Source organism: Ursus arctos, unplaced genomic scaffold, assembly GCF_023065955.2.
Source record: "Ursus arctos isolate Adak ecotype North America unplaced genomic scaffold, UrsArc2.0 scaffold_5, whole genome shotgun sequence".
Lineage (NCBI taxonomy): Eukaryota > Metazoa > Chordata > Mammalia > Carnivora > Ursidae > Ursus > Ursus arctos.
This window is the reverse complement of record NW_026623067.1, coordinates 40,073,426-40,094,860: the sequence shown is the minus strand read 5'-3', so window position 1 is coordinate 40,094,860 and position 21,435 is coordinate 40,073,426. Positions and strand designations below refer to the sequence as shown.

Below are 21,435 nucleotides of genomic sequence, written 5' to 3'. Positions count from 1 at the left end.
CCAATGATGAAACCCTTTCAACCCATCCCTAAGACACTAGCACCCAAACACCACTGCCTTCCGCCCATCCATCCAGCTAACAACGTTAAGATCACTTGAATTTCTGCATCTCTAAAGTGGTTATAATAAAACTCTCACTCCATCAGTGGGTTCCTGTGAAGTTCCAGGGGCCAATATGGAGAAAGCACTCAGCAGAGAGCCAGGACACAGTTGGGCTAGTCAATAGGGGGACTCTCCTGGCAAGGGCCTGGTCTCAATACCCACCCAAGCTTCGGGGAAACTCAAATGTTCAGAACCAAAACAAACAAACTCACTCCCCCAAATAAAAGGCCTAGAAAAAATAACCAACCAACTAAAAATAAAAACAAAAAAAGACCCCTCCTAATTTATAGCAGAGCCCCTAGTTGAATTGTTACTCCACCAGATACATGGATTTCCTCACTTTCAGACATTCTCCCTTCCTGGCCAGCTGTTCAAACACAGCTCAGGTGCTGAGGTGGTAACGTCTACAAACATTAAAAATGGAATTTGCAGAATAAGGGAAGAGTGAGAGGGGATAAAGGAGGCCCTCCACATTGACAAACAAGAGCCATGTCACAGGAGATGGCAGGTGACAATGTAGCCCTCAGGTTAGACTGTAGACTCACAGGGGTCTTCAATCCGGGTTCATTAAGGCCTGGTAGCAGGCCATCCATATCACCTGGATGCTTATTAAAACTGCAGAGTCCTGGACCCTGAGGCATCTCTAGGAGTGAGACCCATGGATCTCTATTTTTAACTCATTCAAAGAAAGGTAAGGGTTATGACTTTCCTGTGCCCAAATGCCTCTGTAACGAGGGTGGTGATAAGAAAATGCAAATTCTCATTCACTGATGGAGGAGGGAGGCAACATCAGATGTCCTCCCCACTTCTGTTGTCTTCTGTTTCCTGTCCTCCCACATCATGGCTCAGCTGTAGCCCTACTTCCTTCATAAATACCGGCATGGAATCCAGTCTACCTGTTCCCTCTTTTCTCCAAACTCCTGGAATTCTCATGGTACATTCTGCACATTGTTTATGGGTCCTATTAATGCTGTTCAAATGTGTTAAGTTTTGCTCCTCCTGCCCTTTTTAAAGACATTTCAGTCTGCACTGTCTCACCCAATGACTCCCCTCTGCCTGGTGAATTATGACGGAAGCTAACACTTAGATAGTGACTGGGAAGCAGCCAATGGGCTCAGAGCTTTACACATCTATCACTTTATTTGATCTTAGAGATCCTAGCTTGTACTTTACTATCTGTACTTTACAGATGAGAAAATTCAGGCTCAGAAAGGTAATTTATTTTGTGTGGGATCACAATGGTAGAACTAGAATTTGAACCCAGCTTGTTTGACTCCAGAGACCAAGCCTAAGTGGTGGGCTTTCGGCTAAATGCTTTGCCTGCCTCATCTCCTTTCATCTTCGGAATGACTCTGGAGTTGATTCTGCTGTTATCCTCATTTTATAGTTGAGAAACTGAGGTTCAGAGAGGTTAAGCATCTTGCCCAATACTACACAGCTGGTGGGTGATGAAGGTGGATCTGAACCCAGGACATCTGACCCCAGAGTCTGTGGTCTAACCACTACTGCTTTTGCCGAGCTCAATGCTTTGGACATCATCGATGCTCATAAGTACTTGCTGAGCTGAACTGAGCCAGTGTCCAACTTTCTGAATTGCACCAATGTCCAATGTGCTATATAAACATACAGAGTGTTTCCGTGAGTTGCCCAGGCAGCTCTCCAGCCCAACAAGCATCTAATATAAGCTGCTGCTGACATGGATGTGCTTCCTGCCAACCACTTTCTCTCAGCTCCAGCCATACATACTCCATACACCCTTGTATACACAACTCATGCTCTCTCCTTCCCCTCTCTCGCTGTGGACGAGGAGCAAGCATGTGACTACGGTCTCTAATGGCTGACTGTTCCAAAGGGAAGAAGCACTGGCTGGAAGAGGCCCAGACCCTCGTGGAGCTGAATACATTTACTCATTTAACAAGCATTTATTAAGTATCTACCCTGTGCCAGACACTGTGCTAGGGGACCTTGCACACAGTACAGAGCAAGCAGAAAGATTCTGCTTTCAGATAGCGGCAATATATTAATAAATAAGCACATAATTTTAGGGAGTGATGACGGAAGAGACAGAGACTGCGATAGGGATGTGGGTATGGGGAGGAGCTCAAAAAGCTAAAACCTAAAGGATCTAAAGGAGCTAGCCAGGCAGTGGATACTGCAAGTGCAAAGGCCCTAACTAAGGTGGTGAAAAGCTTGGTGTGATTTCAGAACACTGGTCTGCAAATTTTTCTCAAACAGCCAGGTCGTAAATGTGTGTCTCTACTCAATTGTGCCATTGTAGCTCCATAGATTATATGGAGACAAAGGGCATGGGAGGTTATGTTCCAATAAAACTTTATTTACAAAAACAGGCAGCGGGCTGGATTTGACAGGTCATAGTTTGCTGACCCTCACTGAGAACATAGGGAAGGCCTGTGAGGCTGCAGTGAATCAAGTGGGGAAGGGAGGGCCGGGGGCAGAAGCTAGACTGTGGAGGCACTCATCGATAATTCTAGGAGGAATAGGAGGCCAGGAGTATGTGAAGCAGAATAACATGATGTGCTTCTCAAACATCACTCTGGCTGCTGCATAGGGAATGGCTTGTGGGAACAAGAGTGGACATGACAACTATGTAGGCAGCTGGTGGAAACACCTGGGTGAAAGATAGAGGTGGCTTGGGTTTGTGTTTGGATTTGGCAGTAGAGATGGCTGGGGAATCCAAAAGACTCCATAGAGGACCTCCCCCCATAGCCCCACTGGTGGAGTAGCTCGGTGGCCCCCTGGGAGGATGTTCTCTATCTGCAAAGGAAACCCGGGGCAGCCCTGCCTTGCACTCATGCTGTACCCCATATCCTGGGAATGAATGGATCCAGCCCACCTCAAATCTTGATGGAAGTATCCCAAGAACCCAATTTTAGTGAATACCATGTGAATTTTCCAGGTATCACTAATCACACTGCCATAAAATGACTAATGTTCCTGGGAACACAAGTTATTTCTCTTTCCAGTTACTATCTGAGGTGCTCCCGGTGAAATGGGCTATTTCCTAGTAGACTGGCAAAGGCTGACAGTGGAGTTATTTCCAAGTATTGCACATCCATTCCCCCCTGCACAAAGTCCAAAAGCTGACTGAGCAGCCATCCCAGATTCACAGCACAGGCCCCTGGAATCCAAAGGCTTGGAGGGATTAATCATTATGAAATAACAGAGTTTCCCCTCAAGGTTCCCCTCCCTCTTCTTCCTCCTTATACATTCTTCTTGATCCTGAAAAAGACAGCACACAGGAACTCTCTAAGCCTGTCATTAAGAAACTTTCTTCCTATTGGTCTGATGATTTAATCTGATGGCTACACAGCATCCAGCTTAAACAGCTCTTACCTGATGTCTCCAGAAAGAAACTAGCAAGAGACAGAACAAGGAAAATGATCTTCCTGCCTAAGGTGCTAACAGCTTTTTCTTCCCTAACGCCTGATTTCTCCAATGGAGGTGCAGGGAGGGGGAAAATGGGGTATATGTAGCATTTTCTAAGAATCACCACAAAAAGTGTATTCATGGGGCACCTGGATGGCTCAGTCAGCTCAGCATCCGACTTTTGGTTTCAGCTCAGGATGTGATCTCAGGGTCGGTCGTGGGATCAAGCCTGGTGTCGGGCTCCTTGCTCAGTGGGGAGTCTGCTTGGGATTCTCTCTCTCTGCCTCTGCCCCTCCCCCCACTCGTGTGCTCTCTCTCTAAAATAAATAAATAAATCTTTAAAAAGTGGATTCACATTTTGTCAGCTCCTTCTTTGACTGCAGTTCAGTCAACACTGAGAGGTGTTTTCTTTGTAGTTTCCTTTTGCCTTTTGCTCTTCAGGGAATCTGAAAAGGCATTCCTGGTTAAAAACAAACTAGTGTCAGTGACCTCTGCCATGACTCCCAGAGACCACAGGAAGGCGTGGATAAGGCCTCTGACTCATTAAACCAAACCTCTTTCCTGCTCTCCTTTATCATTATAGGATTTATGATGATGACCAAGTTGTGTGGTGCGCGCAGCCCCAGGACCTGCTAGGCAGAGCACCCTGTGGGGAAGGAAAGGGATTGGCAGTGAAAACTCACCTAGGTTTCTTTTCCTTTCTTTTTGGTTAGCTACTTAAGCTACTGCAAAAAGGAGACTTAAAAAGGTGGGAATGTGACATGAAGCAACCCCTTCAACTGTTTACTGACTTACTGTGTGATCCAGCAGTCCCCCCACCCTCACCCAGGTCTATCACCAAGAGACCTGAAAATGCAGGTCCTCACAAAAATCTGTACATGCGTGTTTACTGCCGTATTGCTCCTAACAGCCAATAAGTGGAAATAATCAAAATGCCATTTTAACTGACAAGCAGATGAATAAAATGTGGTATATCCACACAAGGGAAGACTACCCAGCAATACAAAGGAAAGAAGTCCTGATGTGCGCTCCAACAGGGATGAACCTTGACAATACTATGCTAGGTGGAAGCAGCCAGTCACAAAGACCACATACTGTGTAATTCCATTTATATGAAATACCCAGGGCAGGCAAATAGATAATGACAGAAGGTAGATGAGTGGTTCCCTGGGCTGAATGGAGCAGGACTGGGGGTAAATAGAGTATGGCTGCTAAAGGCTACAGGGTTTCTTTGGGGGTGATGACGATATTCTGAAATTAGATAGTAGTGATGGTTGCCCAACTCTGAATATACTAAAAACCATGGATTGTACATTTTAAATGGGCAAATTGTATGGTATGTGGGTATCTCAATAAAGTTGTTTAAAAAAAAACGGAAGAGGGCTGCACTGAAAAAAAGGAGTCACATACAAGATACACACATAATACACATACCTTCTGAGAGTTTAGACCAAGTTTGCCCCTAAGATCAGGGGTCCTCTGTGCAGTCACAGTGAATAGCTGATAGGAACATGACAGTCCCTTGCCCCCAGGAGCAGTGAATTGCGGTTCAGAGGACAGACTTTAAATGCTGGATTCACCTGTAAATGTGGGAATGTCTCAAATCCTGCTCATCTCTAGGCAGAAGGCCCGCCCCTGCTGGCAGAGCAGGACACAGAAGGCCTGCATGCAGCCCACGCGGGTTTGTCTGCTGAGAACACTGAGCCATGTTATGGCTGGGCTGGGATTCCATCACATGGGCCTATTCGGGCACAGCACACTTGTCAGTGACATGGCTCTGGACAGCCTTCAGTGGACCCACATCACCTCAGCTCTGCCAGGGCTGAATGCTCTAGCTGCTGACAGGAGAGGCAGATGGGCTGGCTGGCTGTGCACTTGGGTATAAAAAGCACCCAAATGAAAGTTAATGGAGCAAAGGTTTAAGGACAGTGCTTTTGGGGTTTAGAGAACCGTAAAAGAGGACGTGAGCCCAGCAGGCCACATACAGTTATGAGCTTGCCCTTGCCCCTGCTGGCTGAGAAGGTCTAAGTGTGACCTAGGAATCCCCCAGGTGCTCTGTGACCTGTTCCCCATTCTGTCTCCCCATGCCTAATTATTAGCTCTGCAACGTTGAATGCAGGGCCTGGGCACACAGGGGGCTGCCCCTTTGCATGGGGATGCACTCAATGCTGTCCCCAGGAGTCCATCTCTGCTCTGGCTTAAAGGCTGCTACAGATAGCCGGGACTCAGAGAGTCAAGGTGCAGTACCTACTGCCCAGTCAAGAGCCAGGCCTGTGTTATAGGAGGGACAAATATAAAAGGGTCACCGTGAACTATCAGAACATCAGGCTCTGAGAGGGGCATAATGATGGCGATCATCATCATGATAATAATAACACCGAATGCTTAATGTGTTGAGTACTATCTTAAATACATGATGTGCACCAATGCAATTCTCCCCCACAACCCTCTTATCTTTATGTGACAGAGGACAGAACTGAGGCACAGAGAGGTTGCTGGAGTTCACACAGAAGCAGGTGGTCAAGCCAGGACTTGCGCTTTGGTGGCCTGAATCTAGAGCTCAGGCACTCAAGGTGGGGGCCTTGGCTGCCCTGTATTTCTGGCTCTCAAGCAGGTGGCAGGAGGTGTGACCTAGGCCAAAGTGGGGCATTCAGCCCTGAAGGGGAACACTTGGGCAACATGCACTCAGCCCTGCTCAGGAACTTTGCCACCACCCCATCAGATGTCGAGAAGGCAGCCCCAGAAAATGTCCACTTCCTGAAGTCAGGAAGCTGCTTTGGGTTTCTCCTGTGGGCAAAACAAAGCACCCTTTCACCCAAGGATCCGGAAAGATTAACCCCAAAGGAGAACTTCATCTGGCAAAAATCTCAGCTACTACAGAGACTCTGGCTTTTTCCCAGAATCCTGATTTTTCTCTCAGGTAAATGATAAGTTATGACAAATTATGACATCAACACTCACTTTAAAAAATACTACCTTTTCCTTTTGTTACAGAGGAAAACAAACAAAAAACAACAGGAAAAAGGTACATCAAGTAAGACTGGTTCCCAGTCCTACAGTGCAGGTGCCCTGAATCCATTTTCCCACAGGCTACTCCAGCAGGACAGCTGGAAGTATTCGGGGAGATGGCACTGAGGAAGTCTACTCGACACTCCCAACCGTCAGCGGGAGGACAAGCAGGCCTGCAGGGAGGCGCACTGACTCCGAGCTTGTCCCGTGCCCCGCTAGCCTAGAAATATGCTTCCCCTACTATGGAGAGTGAATGCCACTGAACCCAAGAGGAAGAGAGGCACAGAACGTGTGCCCCAGTCTCCACACAGAGCTGACCACTTGCAGGATCCCTGTTCTCTGCTCTGCTGTCTCCTATCCTCTGTCCAGCCCCCAGCCCCCAGCCCCTCAAAGCCACTGCCAAGTGCTGGGCGGAGCTCTGTCCAGGTACACAATCACCTTTCATGTCCAATACTGCTCCATGAGGCCGCGTCTGTCAAAATGCAGACTTCAGTACACTGTCCACTCTTGACAGTGCCTCCAGAAATCCTGCCGCTACTCTCTTATTTTGGGGAAAGACCCCACCAAACACACACACACACACACACACACACACACACACACACACACACACACTTCTTTTCAGTCTTACCCATTCAAGTGAGACTGTATTTTTTTTGGGGGGGTAGGAACTTTGAAAAATGCAGTTATGTATTTGCTCCCCCACCCCTTCCATAGCTCTGCAAGGGGATGAGAAACTCACCATTGTCGAAGACCGTGCCCGCTGTGAACGAGAGTTCTGAGTCATGTTCAGCTTTGCAGGCATATAAGGCTTTCGCCTTCCGGAATGGTGTGCTGTGTGAAAACAGGAGTTTATTTAGCAGTATTTTTAAACCTTCTGAAAGCCCCAGATATTTAATCTCTCCTCTTCCCTTTCCCTGCAAGCCACCTCGTTGTCTCTTGCGGCAACAGCCTGACAAGGTAGCCAGATGGCAAAACATGAGGTGGAAAAGTTGCAAAGGTCACCAGAGAAAAATGAGAATTATTCAGAGAAAAGCCATAAGCCCCGAGAAACCACACTTCTTGTGGAGTCACCTTGTGCCATGTGAAACTCTGCCTAGAAGTTATGACACCTGAACAGTGGGAGCACAGGCTGGGACCCATTTTTGGAGCAGGAGTAGTTTGGGAAAAGGGGCGGGGGCAGGAAAGAGCTTCCTTAGCTGCTCTGGAGAACACTCCCAACAGACGTTATTGAAAACTGGCAATGCTCAGTGAGTCAAAAAGGAGAAATTCTAACAAAGCCATGTTTCGGCTCTAGGTCATGGGCTGACATTCTCTCTTCCAGATGTTACTTATTTCTCATTGGGCTGGTGGAGCAGGATTCCAGAGCTGGAACTCCCGGACCCCCAGGGTAGGGCAGGGAATAGATAAGTTGTGTGTATGAGTACTTACATGAATGTGTGTGGGGAGTGTGGGGAGGAAGAAGGGAGAGGGAACATGACGTATATATGTGCATCAAAATCATTTTTGAAAAGCTCTCAAAGTGACTCTAGCATGCAACGAGAGCTAAGAACCACCGTTCTAGAGCAGGGGTTGGCAAACTCTTGCTGTAATTGGCCTAGCAGTGAATATTCTAGGCTTTGTGGGCTTTACCGTCTCTGTGGCAATTACTCGGCTCTGCCTTGTGGCATAAGAGCAGCCATAGACAACATGTAAATGAATTTGTATGACTGCGTTCCATCAAAACTTTACTTAGAAAAAACCGGTGGTAGGCTGGACTTGACCCAAGGTCCATAGATTGCTAAGCCATGCTCTAAAGAGTAAATTTTAAGAACTGGTAAATCCTATTACCCTCTGTCAATTTTTGCTTTGATATCCAAATAGTTCCAAATGATCTATGGACTTCTCGAGAGTCACAAGACAAATGACATTTAACGGTCAGAAGCTGGCTCTTTATTTGCTAAAAGTAATCTCTTCTAACTCTGAGCCCTCTGAGGAAGCACATTTAGGGGCTCCAAGGCAGAAAAACAAAAGAGCAAGTAGGTCCTCCAGGTTAAACCATTATTCCAGGGAGATACTATTACGTTAGCTTCATTTGACTAACAGAAAGCCTCCAGGAGCCAGTGATGCTAAACGCCCTGTGGCTCACGGATTTCTAGTGGCCAAATGAGATTAAGCTGAGGAAGGGCTAGTCTTAGTTAAGCCCAGACAAAATCAGAAGAGGCAGGGGTCTTGGGTCATTATGGAACTGTTATTTCTCAGAGTCACCAAATCCAGCTTCCCTTTGAGAAAGAGGAGCCACGGATGGATGGGTGGACACTTATACTGGGATCAGGCATCTAGAACGTCTAATCTTGGATCCATGGAAACTGAAGGAAAGACAGTTTAAAAGTTCTGTTGTGCACAATGATCACAATAAATGATTATCCAGAATTTGTTGCTGGGCATAGTTTACTGTTCTTTTCTCTGATCTTCTAGTGGCTAACAGATGATGGCCAGGTGGGAGAAAATTGGGAAGGTGGAAGAAAATGAAGTAGATCTGCTTGAACGAATGAAGGAAAGAAGAGCCATCAGAATTCATGAGCTTTAAGTAGAAAACAGTTCTGGGATAATTGTCATTAAAGTCAGAATACAGTTCTGCACCGGCGGCATGTTCTGTGATCTAACTAAACGAAGTCTCCATGTTGTCGGCAAGTGCCAAACATTCATTGTGCAACTTTTCCATGGAGGGCAAAATAGTTTGTTTTTGTTTTTGAGGGAGTGGGAGCTGAGAGGAGGAGTTGGCTGGTTGTAAAAGGTGATAAAATAGCCCAAACCCCAAACTGGCAGGCAAGGAGAGCCTGGGAGGTGGAAGGAGAATCCATCTGACACTAGCCAAGGTCACTGTTCCCAGATGATAGGGCACAGCGGGTGGGCAGAGACCAGGGTTGAGAAAAATCAAAGATGAGGGTAAGATCATCTGAGGCAAGGCTCCTCCAACTGGATTTTCATAGAGGTTACTTATTAACTTCATTAAATAAAGGAAATGGGGCAAAATGGGCAAACCAGGGAAGCCAAGGCGGGGGAGGGGGGTTATCTAGCAGGAATCAAGCAGAGGAAATGGTCTCAGGTGCTGAAGTTTCTCATTCAAGAGCAGTAAATTTTCCACTAATGTTAGGCTTCTGGAATTGAATGACATGACAATAAAATAACCCATTAAAAATAAAAACAAAGTTCAGGAAAGGGTCTTGCTCTTTTCTAAGATTAACAGGTGACTGACCATCTTTAAGAGGGTCTTTTCCCCTGAGACCTCCTCCTATTCCTGTTCCCCAGGACCAGGTTGCCAAATAAAGTACAGGACACCTAGTTAAATTAGAATTTCAGATCAATGAGAAATGCTTTTGTAGTAGAAGTATGTCCCAAATACTATATGGGACATACTTATAGTAAGAAAAATCATTTGCTGTTTATCTACCATTCAGATGTAACTAAATATTCTGTATTTTCATTTTATTTGCTAAACATTTGCTAAACCTGGCAACTCTATTGGGGGGAAGTCTTATTTTTTTTAAAGTTTGTCAGCCCAACAGGTGCAGAGTCCTATGCTATATTCGCTCTCAAAAGCCCCAGCAGTTTGCTTTAGGTAGGGTTCCTACCAAAACAGATCCTGTTGGCACAGAGGTTGTGTTTGTAGGCTTTGGCTCTGACTAAAAAAAATTTAAAATTCCCACCAAGCATCCTTGGCTCTCTAGCTCCCCATTCTCTGCAGTGCATCTCAATGCTGGACACAGAGGGCCTGAGGTGCCTTCAGCTGCTCCTGAAGCAGTGCCCTTCAGACCTCAGCTGGCCTTCAAGGGCATGAACAAGTTTGGAACCTTCTGCTGGTTCATTTTTAATTTTTGCCTCTGAGCATGGCACATGGCCAGGAAAGCACTCAGAGGAGCTTCCCTCAAATGCCCTTGCAAACCTTGCAAAATGACGACCCACTGTCCATCAGATGACACTACAGGGAGGTGGGGCCAGCTAGACTGGCAGGATGCAACAGCTTGATCAGGACCACTGTGTAAAGGGAAGTTATGGTTTAGCGGCTGGGAGCTTCTCCAGGGGTGACAGGAAAGGGAAATGTGAAGGGAATATGCCTCTACGAACCTTCCTCTGTTGTGCTATCAAAGGCATCTTCCTTCCTGAGTTTGAACTAACAAGGACTAAAAATGCTTGGAAGGGGGGAGAGGGAGTCATTTCCAGAGGAGACATTATGTAGAAGTTCAGGGGACCATTTATTAGGTCTAATTAAGTATTTACTTTTAAAAGCTCTGCCAGGGGAAGGAAATTTGAAGCTTCACACTCTGGAAGTGGATTTGGGGGCAAGGCCCCACTGGACCTGAACAACAGATACACCCTCACCTCTTAGCTGCATACCACAACGGCAATTAGGGGATTTTAATCCTCTGTTGGCTAGGTCTGATGGTCTAGCTCCCGGCAGGGTCTCTATCTGTGCTCACCTTGGCTCTGTGACAGATGATTCCAAGCCCTAGTCTGCCTTTCCTATTTCAAAATGGCAGATTCCTAAAGTGCTGTGGAATAGCGTCATCCAAATGGTGCTATTTTAATGATGGCCAGAGTGGGCAGTACTGAATAACCATGACCCCACTAGGGTGGCGCCTACCTACCCTACCATAACCTACCCTACTAGGGTAGCAGATCCTATTGCCACTGTGCTCTGCCAACCATGAAATACTTTGGGAGATAGAAAGGAGTAGCTAAAGAAAAACACCCTGAAAATATGTTTGGTGATGGAAGGGAGTACAGAAGTGGAGCTACTGGACAGGCAACGTGCCTCCAAACTCAGAGACACAAAAAAATAAATACCCTCAAAGTAGAGAATATGTTCAGTTTTTTACCTGAATGATTCTACCATCCTGAGTCCCCCAGCCCATTCTGTTCAAGGGACCAGTGTTTTGAAGATTTTACTTCCCTTTGTTCAAAATGAAGGAAACACATTCTGCTAATAACCAAGCCTCTCCTAAGTGTAGTGAGGCATATTGGAAGGTGACGGTAGTTTGCTCTGGTTCAGGTCTTCATGGGGCAATGAGTGATCGAACGGCTCTGGTTAGATCCATGCCATATCTTGCGTCCTAGAAAGTTAACGTCTCCCAAAGTGCCCAATATGTCTAAGAAATAATGAGGAAATAACTTGAGTGTCAGAAAAATATGATCTGAATTTTAACCTTATTCCCAGGTGTGTGGGGGGGGATAAAAGAGCATATGGAAAAGCTATCTTTCCCACCTTCCAGCACAAAGCTAGATAGAAAACCAGGAAGTGTAGGCCAGGCTCTGGGGCTGGGAGTGGTATGGAACCTTAGGTTTGGGGGCACCCATATGTTTGGAGGAAAGAGTCCTGAGTTGAGGACAAGAAGTCCTGAATTCTGGAAGGGCTCTCATCCACTGGTGTGACTGTGCAGTCCACTCTCTGTGCCTTAGTTTTCTTTCTCTATAAGACGGTTCAGGCCATTTCTCCCCTCATTCTCACAGGACGATAGAATGCAATGATAGACTGGAAAGTACCTGGAGGAGAATAAACTAATATATACATCTGTATATATAAATAACATGGGTTTTCTTTTTTTTTAAAGTGAGACTCAGTGTTATAAATTATTTAAGCCTCTCTGCTGGACCCATCCTTCAGAAACAAACAAACAAACAAACAGCTATGAGAAAAAGATGGACAAGAAAATACTGTCAAGGCTCCAAACGCTCATGATGCTTTATAATCGGGCTCTACATTTTGGTTGTCTGCAAGCAGAGACTAAGTTTGGGAGAGACACAGGCTTAGGATCTACATAGCAGAGAGATTATGCAGGGGATCTTTATTAATTGATTCTTTTTTTGGATTTAAGTAGCTTCAAAAAACTTCAAAAAATTAAATAGCTTTAAAAAACTTTAAAGAAAAGTTTAAAGAAGTGCAAAGAATTAAGTCTAGACATCCTCAAACCAGAGGAGAGGAACTAGATCAACTCTGAGAAAGAGGTGCTACCTATTCCCATGAGTGTTAAGGGTCCATGCTGCATGGAGATGGGAGATTGGAGCACAGAGAGCAAGGAGGCAGCCGTGACGATTTAAAGAGACACCGCTTCACATCTCCATGCTTTATTCTGTTACATTCGTTTCTCTCTCACGTCTCTGGTCTTAGCAACTAGGTGTCAGTGCTAATGGCCAATAGTTCAACCCTACAAATAAATGCTGCCTGATGCTACCTGATAAAAATGAGGGAAGAAAAGGCTAGTACGTGTCTCAGCACTGTTCCCTCTGATATTATCTTATACCAAAGCACAGAGAAAGCTCCATGATTCAGAGAACAATCCAAGCAGGGGCCTATCCAGGAGGCACTCTTTCCCCAAACTCCAGGCACCACGGATTCAGAAACTGGAGGAAGGGTTCAGAAAGACGTGGAAAACGTCATGCTGGCTCATGCACATGGTCCCTCCCAGCTTCGATCTCTTAGGCTGGAATCACAGGAGGGCAGAGGATAGCCACCCCCATTGTCCCTGACCGGCTTTGGATAAACAGGAATAGATCGGTCATCATCCGTGATTTTACCTGGAGTCTTCGCGAACCGCTTCTTCTGGCCTGTCAAAAAGCAAGTGCAGGTTTGGATGGCGGGGAACAAAGTTGACGAGGAGGCTGAACACTGCATGAAGAGAGGACCAAGCCAATGAGAGAGCAACGGCAGCAACAGAAAACCAAACAAACCCTGCAACAGACCTGATGGGGGATGAGTCGCTGGACGTGGATGAGGTGGGCATAGGGCTGGATGGCGCCGAGAACATGGGCCAAGATGGCGAGAGGGGTGAAGTTGGGCTTGGATTCGGGGGGCTGCAAGACAGAACAACCAGAAAACTTGTCAGCACACAGGGAAACCACAATGGGAGCACGAGGTTCATGGGAGGCCAAATGATGGGGAGCCGGAGCAGACGAGGAGCACTGAAACCCAGGCTGTGTCATCAGTGCCAAGTCACATTTCTCCAGGCCAGACCTCGGTGTTTTCCAAGTAGCGCCTGTTCCGCAATTCCTTGGAGTATTAAGGAGCCTCTTTGCCCTGCAGAACAGCTGCTTTCTAGGTCACAGGAGCTTCTTCGATGGTGTCCGCTGTGTCCTTGCCCACTGGTGGAAGATGCCCTGGGCCCACGTATGTGAGCTCCCACTTGTTCCCCAGCACCAGCTCATCTGGGGCAGGGCTAGCTTCTGAGAGGCCTTCAGCTTCCACTGCTGTGTGAGTGTTTTTAAAGTTGGGTCTCAGCAAAAATGACCATTTTTCTGGGCCACACGGGCCATTCAGCCAGAAAACAATTTCCTGTTTACATTTTTAACTAAATGGGCCGTGTGCCATTGGAGACTCAGAGAAGAACTGCATCAGAAATACGATAGCGGATGGAGGACGGGTCAGGACGCACACCTCTCAGGAGAGGGCATGCAATCACTCACAGCACTGTGGTTCCTCTGAGCTTTGCTTTCCAGGCCTGCCCTTTCTCTTTTCATGGATTTTGGGCATTGCGATGCTCTAAGAAAAAGCCCCACAGGGAAGGCAATGAAAAAAATGAGGAACTGAAACCTTAAATCTGTCATTTTGTTCTTTGATGGGTAGCTGATCAAAAGTTTGCAGAGGAAAGGTTAAAATTACTCACTAAAATACAGCTTGTGACTTTTAACTGGTCATGCTAGCCCTTTGACTTATTTCTACAAATTACACAAACATCTTAGCAACTCCATAAAATCACATTAAATCATAGATAGTGCAAAGACCAATGACTGAGAAAACAATGTGGAAATCACGCAGCCACAACACCACCTGCAGTCCTGAGCCTCAGCCGACTGCTGGAATGTTTGATCCAAGCACTTTATAGAGGTGAAAATGACAGCAACCATTTCCAGTGCAACAGACTTTCTAAACATAGTGGGATTTACCAAGAACACATAAATGTTCCACTTAATGGGCCATTCTCAATTCAGAGATGAGACCTAATAATGGTGCTAATTATCTATGGTTGTAACATGCATTCTCATGGAAATATACAGTAAAAACCCATCACATGAGTTCATCAGAAATCCACAGACTAAATGAATAAGACACTTATGTAATGCTATTATGTGCCTTATATTTCTAGAACATAAATTCTACAACGGCAGGGATTTTTGTCCATTTTGTTTACTGATCTATCTCCAATGCCTAAAATAGTGCCTGTAAGTATTCAAGAAATAATTACTGAGTAAGTAAATGAATAAATCTCATTTAACTTACCCAACAAGCCAAGACGCACAATACGATTCTTATTTCACAGATGTGGAAACTTGGGGCCAATTTGAGGCTTGCCTGTAAGTGACAGGGCCAAGGTTCAGACCCCGATCCCCTGGTCCTAAGCCCTTGGCTCTGGCCATTATAGTGTCCTGCCTCTAGGGCAGCAGGACTGGCTCTGTTCCTTTATGCTGTGCCAAGCTTCTTTATAGACCCAGCCATAGCACTAGAAGCCTTCTTAACCACTGATTTATGAGTTTCCTTTAGATGCCTGCCACATTTGCAAAGGAAAACAGGAATGTAGCAACAGACAGACTCAATAAGACTCAACACATTGTAAATTCCCTAATTTTGCCTCCAGTCTTCTCTCTGGTAGATTCACATAGCAGATGGAATTCATATAATACAAGAGATTAAATTAGAAGAGTATGGCTTTTTTCTCTTTTTCTCAAATAATCTAGCAAAGACAAGCTACTGAGCACACTGTTGATCAAACACAATAAACAAATACAATTTAGCATTTGCCAAGGCCCCTAACCTCAAGAGTTCCCAACGTATTTAACAAGATCAGACAGACCAGAAACCAACTATAACATAAGGCAGTAAGATTTGGCAGCTGAGGGATAGTAAAAGTTACTCTCTTATTAGTTGAATACCTGCTCCCACTTGACTCTGCCTCGAGTCCTGGGAGAAAGTGCTGCCTCATTTTAGCCATGCAGTCCTCGCTTTCTTCTGTAGCTGCAGCTGGTAAGCAAGACCCTGCTTTTTCAGGCCTCTCCCCACAACCCTCCCCTCTTGATACTGACCTAGTAGGCAAGGCCTGGCCATGACTTCCAAACTGCGGCCCAGCCCAGGAACCCGAGCTCTGACCAGGGACAATTTGCAAGTTCAAGAGAGCAAGCAGCTCAGGCCAAGAGGCCTGAACTCATCTGTTCCTCTGGTCAGTGGTCAGCACAGGATAATTAAAAAGTCCTTAGGACTTTTTGTTTGTTTGTTTTCTTTTTTTCTTTTTAGTGGCTTTTATAAGTAGGAAACACCTCCAGCTTCCTATCTCATTTGTACAAGAATTATGCCTTTGGCTAAAGACATAGTTGGGGACATACCTCTATGAACACAATGTGGGTTCTGAATGTTTTTCACATCCTTGCATATCTAAGTGATTCTTGGCCAGTAGTACATGGCTGAAATTATCTGGGAGTGCGGTTGGAATTTCAGGGTATTTGAAACCATTATAAGAACTTACTCTTCAATCTCCATGTCAATTAATGTAGTATTGACTGTCATTTTTAACGACTGATAGAATTTCATTTGTTTGCTTGTGTTTTACTCATAGCAGTGACATCTATTTGCTACAAAATGACCACAATTCAAAATTTATGACTACTATATTTTAGTGTAGCAATAAAATGCACACTCCACAGTACTCTGATTTTTTTAAACTACTGATGGACTTACGCTTTTTATTCATTTGTGCTCAGAATCATGTCAATAAAACTCATGATCAACAATACTACAGAAGGTTTTTATTTAATGATGGATGTCTATAGCAAAAGAATGACAATAATATATAAATATTCCTCCAAGAAGCAAGGAGTACATTTTATTTTAGTTGTGATACAACTCAGAGTACAAAAATGTGGTAAATAAGATCACACGATGATGCTAATGGCCCAAGCCTGTATAATCTTTCATTCCTCTTCACTTCCAAAGTGTCTGGCTATAGCTTACTGAAAAATGACAATAGCAGACAAAAAAAATCTCACCCTTAAAAAACATTAAAACAAAACACACAAACAATAAAAGGTCAGTTTTGCTACTGGCTCTGAAGCTTCTATCATGATAATTCTCACTTTTCCTACTGAGGCCAAAGATAACAAATGACTAAAGTTAGGATAGGAGAAAATAATTTTGAACTACAATCTTAGCAGATGACCCCCTAAGGCCTCTCTACCATCCTCAGAGTCACACTGTGAGTATCTGAGCTGAGTGCCCCAGCACATTTTTCACTGCTGGGATTCTGCCAGTGCCCCACCACCCTCCTCTCCCCCTTTAAGGCCCAACTACAACAACAACAAGAGCTTAAACTTTAGCGTGGAATGAACACTTGCTGGTCTAGTTTGGATTCAACTGGAAGGCTTATATCAGCTTTAGTTTGCTGGTCGACAGTGTCCTCAAAAGGAGTCATACGGTCCCAGTCAGTCCTGTTGACATTCACTGGGCAGTGAAGAAAGAATGGTTTAGGAAGATAAGGCTCAAAGGCCTGGCAGCATGTTGGGCTGTGGCCAACAGTTCAAGTACAGTGTGTGGCATTATCATCAGCTTGACACCCTTCTGTGGTGACTCACTTGAATGATGGAACGTCTGGTGTACCAGCCAGGGCATGCCTGCCTTACTATGGACAGGGCTGCCCCAGCAGGTTCCCAATCTCATCATGGATGTGGCAGACGCGGGCTAGTCTCTACTCTATGGCTGTTAAAATCTGAGCTGGAGCAAGATGAGCAGTAAGCTGACCATTAAGAAGAAAGCGAATTTTTTAAGATTCTGATACTCAAAATTATAGATGGCCTTGTAGAGAATTGGAAAAATACCAAAAACCAAGAAAAAGCAATACAGTCATAATTTATAACCACTGGTAATCACTGCTAATATCTTGGCATATCTCCTCATTTTGGGAGGAATAAAACTACATACATAGTAGTCTGGTTTTTTTTTTTTTTTTCCACTTAATAAAACATCTTCAAATGTCATTAAATAGCCTTTGCTATCATATTCTTAAAATGCTATGGGGTATTTTATCATATGGTATATACCCTGATTGATGCAACCTTTCTCTTATTGTGTATATTCAGATTATTATGCCCCTCTAGCTATTATAAATAGCGGTGCAACTCGCATCCTTGTTGAGGATCACTGAATGTATTCATTTCCTTAGCATAAATTCCTCGAAGTTAAATCAGTGGGTCAAAGGCTAGGAGTCTTTTTTAAGGGTATTGATACAGTCTAGCAAATAGCTTTGCAGAAAGGTTCTGCTGAACTGCATTCCTACCAACAATGCATGGGGGCTGTCCTTTCCCTCTCACTGTCACCCCAGGTGAAGGAAGCATCATAAAAAAAAATTAGACTTTTTTTTTTTTAAGTTGAAAAAGGTTACCTTGGGCTCTACTCTTTTTTTTTTTTTTTTTGAAGATTTTATTGATTTATTTGACAGAGACAGCGTAAGAGAGAACACAAGCAGGGGGAGTGGGAGAGGGAGAAGCAGGCTTCCCGCTGAGCAGGGAGCCTGATGCGGGGCTCAATCCCAAGGCCCTGGGATCATGACCCAAGCCGAAGGCAGACACTTAACGACTGAGACCCCAGGTGCCCCCCCTTGGGCTCTACTCTTTCCTAGCATTTCCAGTGACGTAAAAATGAATACAATTCCCTTCTCTTATTGTTTCCATCTGAAAGCAATGTTTAATTTTCCAAAGGGCATTCTGCCAAGAAGGTAGTATAGGGAAGGACTCAAGCAGACAGACAGAGAGACAGACAATGTCAACCTGGAGAGTTAGAGCCCTGGTCAAATGGTGTGGCTGATTCAAGAGAAAGTGGGAGTGGTGGACAGTCAGTCTATTCCGGGGCTCTTAAAGACAGGACTAAATAGGAGGGAGGAGGTACCCAAGAGTGTCTAGAAAGTCTTCTGCCAGGTGTGTACTATGGAGAAGTCAAAAAACTGGCATTTGCTCCTCTCTGCCAGGCACTGGACTGTGGTCTACAGCACAGGTTCCCAGTCATGTGTGTTGGGCCTGGGCAAGACCTGTGAGATCAGTAGCCCAGGGCTGACCTTAATGCACCATTAGTCCTCTCTTCTCAATTAGGTACAGAATAGGAAGGTGTTATTAAATCCAACAGGGAATGCTTGTCTTTACCCCCTCGCCCTTTCCTCCTATAATGAGAGGAGAAAATTCCACGAAAACCAATAAAATCCTATTTAATCTAATCCCAAATCAGTGAATTGTTCTTCCTTAGAAGATATCCCTTTATGTCTTGATTTAAGGTGCCATAAAAAAAGAAGGGATATCAAACCTCAGCCAAGGAAAGAGGGCCAAAAGGAATATTGATAAACTGGATAGTGGTGAATCAGAGCAAATGACACAAAAAATGATTTTAATTTGTTAAACAACTGACCACATATTCTTTACATGTGTCTGCTGAAGCTGTGACAACACAGAAATCCTAGATATGTCCCAACCTCATGAATTTTCAGCATGTGCTTGACAACCTAACAAAAGGAAAAACACACATGCCCCCGAGTTATATCATTCTGTGTTCTTTTAACTTTTACCAGGATGCACAATATTTAGATTCTTCCCCTCATCTAATGTATTTTAACGTGCATTTTTATCCTGACAATGGCAGAGTCCTGATTCTTACTTTAATTAGACAAAATGGTGAAATCCCCTGAAGGCCTTAGAAATTATAGGCAATCACTTTTACAATAGTTTTAAAATAATTTGCTTTTAAAATAGTTCAACTTATCTACAGGGTTGTAGTTCCGTTTTCTGGCTTTCTCAAACATTTCTGAAGCATAAATTTTGAACAAATTTTAAACTCAAACGGAGTGTGGTGGGAATGGCAAATAATTCCGTGATTCAGAATGGGAGAATATATTTGCAAATGATGCTACAGATAAAAGACTGGTATCCGAGATCTACAAAGAACTTCTCAAACTCAATACGTGAGAAACAAACAAATCATAAAATGGGCAGAAGATATGAACAGACACTTTTCCAATGATGACATACAAATGGCTAACAGACACATGAAAAAATGTTCAAAATCATTAGCCATCAGGGAAATTCAAATCAAACCCACACTAAGATACTACCTTATGCCAGTTAGAATGGCAAAAGTGGACAAGGCAAGAAACAACAATTCCTGGAGAGGATGTGGAGAAAGGGGATCCCTCCTACATTGTTGGTGGGAATGCAAATTGGTACAGCCACTCTGGAAAACAGTGTGGAGGTCCCTTAAAAAGTTAAAAATTGAGCTACCCTATGACCCAGCCATTGCACTACTGGGTATTTACCCCAAAGATACAGACGTAGTGAAGAGAAGGGCCATATGCACCCCAATGTTCATAGCAGCATTGTCCACAATAGCTAAATCGTGGAAGGAGCCGAGATGCCCTTCAACAAGTGACTGGATTAAGAAGCTGTGGTCCATATATACAATGGAATATTACTCAGCTATCAGAAAGAATGAGTTCTCAACATTTGCTGCAACATGGACGGCATTGGAGGAGATAATGCTAAGTGAAATAAGTCAAGCAGAGAAAGACAATTATCATATGGTTTCTCTCATCTATGGAACATAAGAACTAGGAAGATCGGTAGGGGAAGAAAGGGATAAAGAAAGGGGGGGTAATCAGAAGGGGGAATGAAGCATGAGAGCCTATGGACTCTGAGAAACAAACTGAGGGCTTCAGAGGGGAGGGGGGTGGGGGAATGGGATAGGCTGGTGATGGGTAGTAAGGAGGGCACGTATTGCATGGTGCACTGGGTGTTATATGCAACTAATGAATCATCGAACTTTACATCAGAAACCAGGGATGTACTGTATGGTGACTAACATAATATAATAAAAAAACATTAAAAAAAATTCCGTGATTCAAACAAAATTCAAAATCTTAGAATAGGGCATCTGTCATCCTTAAGGTTCTCCAAGTCAATAATTTGAAACTTTTCATGTATAATAATGCAGAAATGGGAGGCAGAAGGGAAAACTCTGGATTAGAAGTAAAGATGCCTGGACAACGGTTCCAGTTCAACTGCTCAATGCACAGGAAAAAAAACCTCAAGGGAAAGGACCAGTGAGGTTAAGAGGGCCAAATACCTTCCCTGTGCCACATGCTGCACAATACTGAATGCACAGAGTATTCTTTTCTGTTAAACCTGAGGGTAGCCCCTCAGGCTTTTTCAATACCACACTCCAGGTACATGAGAATTGGTTCTCATGCATTTACTCTCTTTCAACCGAAAAAAATCTCACAATTTATGAAGTTATTTGTAAAGAAAGGCTGAAGCATTTTGGGTCACTACAGAGAATGCATATGGCCACACTTGCTGTTTCAAAAGATTTGAACAGTTGCTGAGAAATCGCCAAACTTCCCTACTATCTTAAATTGAGTGCAGTACAATTGTTATTCTCTCTATAATGAAGACATCACAAAAGCAAATGCAGCCACTGTAATTTAAAAAGAGAAGGAAAGCAATAGTGCTGCCAGGTTCAATCTTCTACTGTCCTGAGGCATAGCTTAAGGCCACCATTCTAATGCTAGGGATGTTTAAACATTATTCTTAAAATAAATCTACAAGGAGGAAACTATACACCTCAGGGGATTGAGAACAGGGAACTGGGTGCACAAGGCATGGATTTAACATTTACTTTTTAATTTTATTTATACTGTTTTAAGTTTTTTTATCATGATTCTATATTATTTTGTAATAGTGGAAAGCACTCTTCTATAAATGACACTAGGATAATTAGATATCTGTATGGTAAAAGTAACACTTCATCTGTCCTTCATATCATACCTAACATATGATTTCCAGGTAGATTACAGATCCAAATGCCAAAAGCAAACAATAAAGGTTTTAGAAGAGAATAACTCTGGGAACTTGAGGTAGGAACATATCCAAGAGAGCCTATAA

At 44.2% G+C, this 21,435-nt stretch overlaps 1 protein-coding gene across 4 annotated transcripts in view; it reads right to left on the bottom strand.

Moving 5' to 3' along the window:
* The window catches only part of ARHGAP26 (Rho GTPase activating protein 26), a 414,131-nt gene that overhangs the window by 7,398 nt on the left and 385,298 nt on the right, over nt 1-21,435 (bottom strand). For 3 of the 4 annotated variants that reach the window (XM_026499014.4, XM_057306962.1, XM_057306964.1), the window contains 2 exons: nt 13,054-13,329; nt 7,241-7,332 (listed from right to left, as the gene is read on the bottom strand). In XM_026499014.4, coding sequence (XP_026354799.1) covers nt 7,241-7,332; nt 13,054-13,329 — 368 coding nt within the window. The remainder of the gene's footprint in view (nt 1-7,240; nt 7,333-13,053; nt 13,330-21,435) is intronic. The other variant, XM_026499015.4, reaches the window with a different exon arrangement.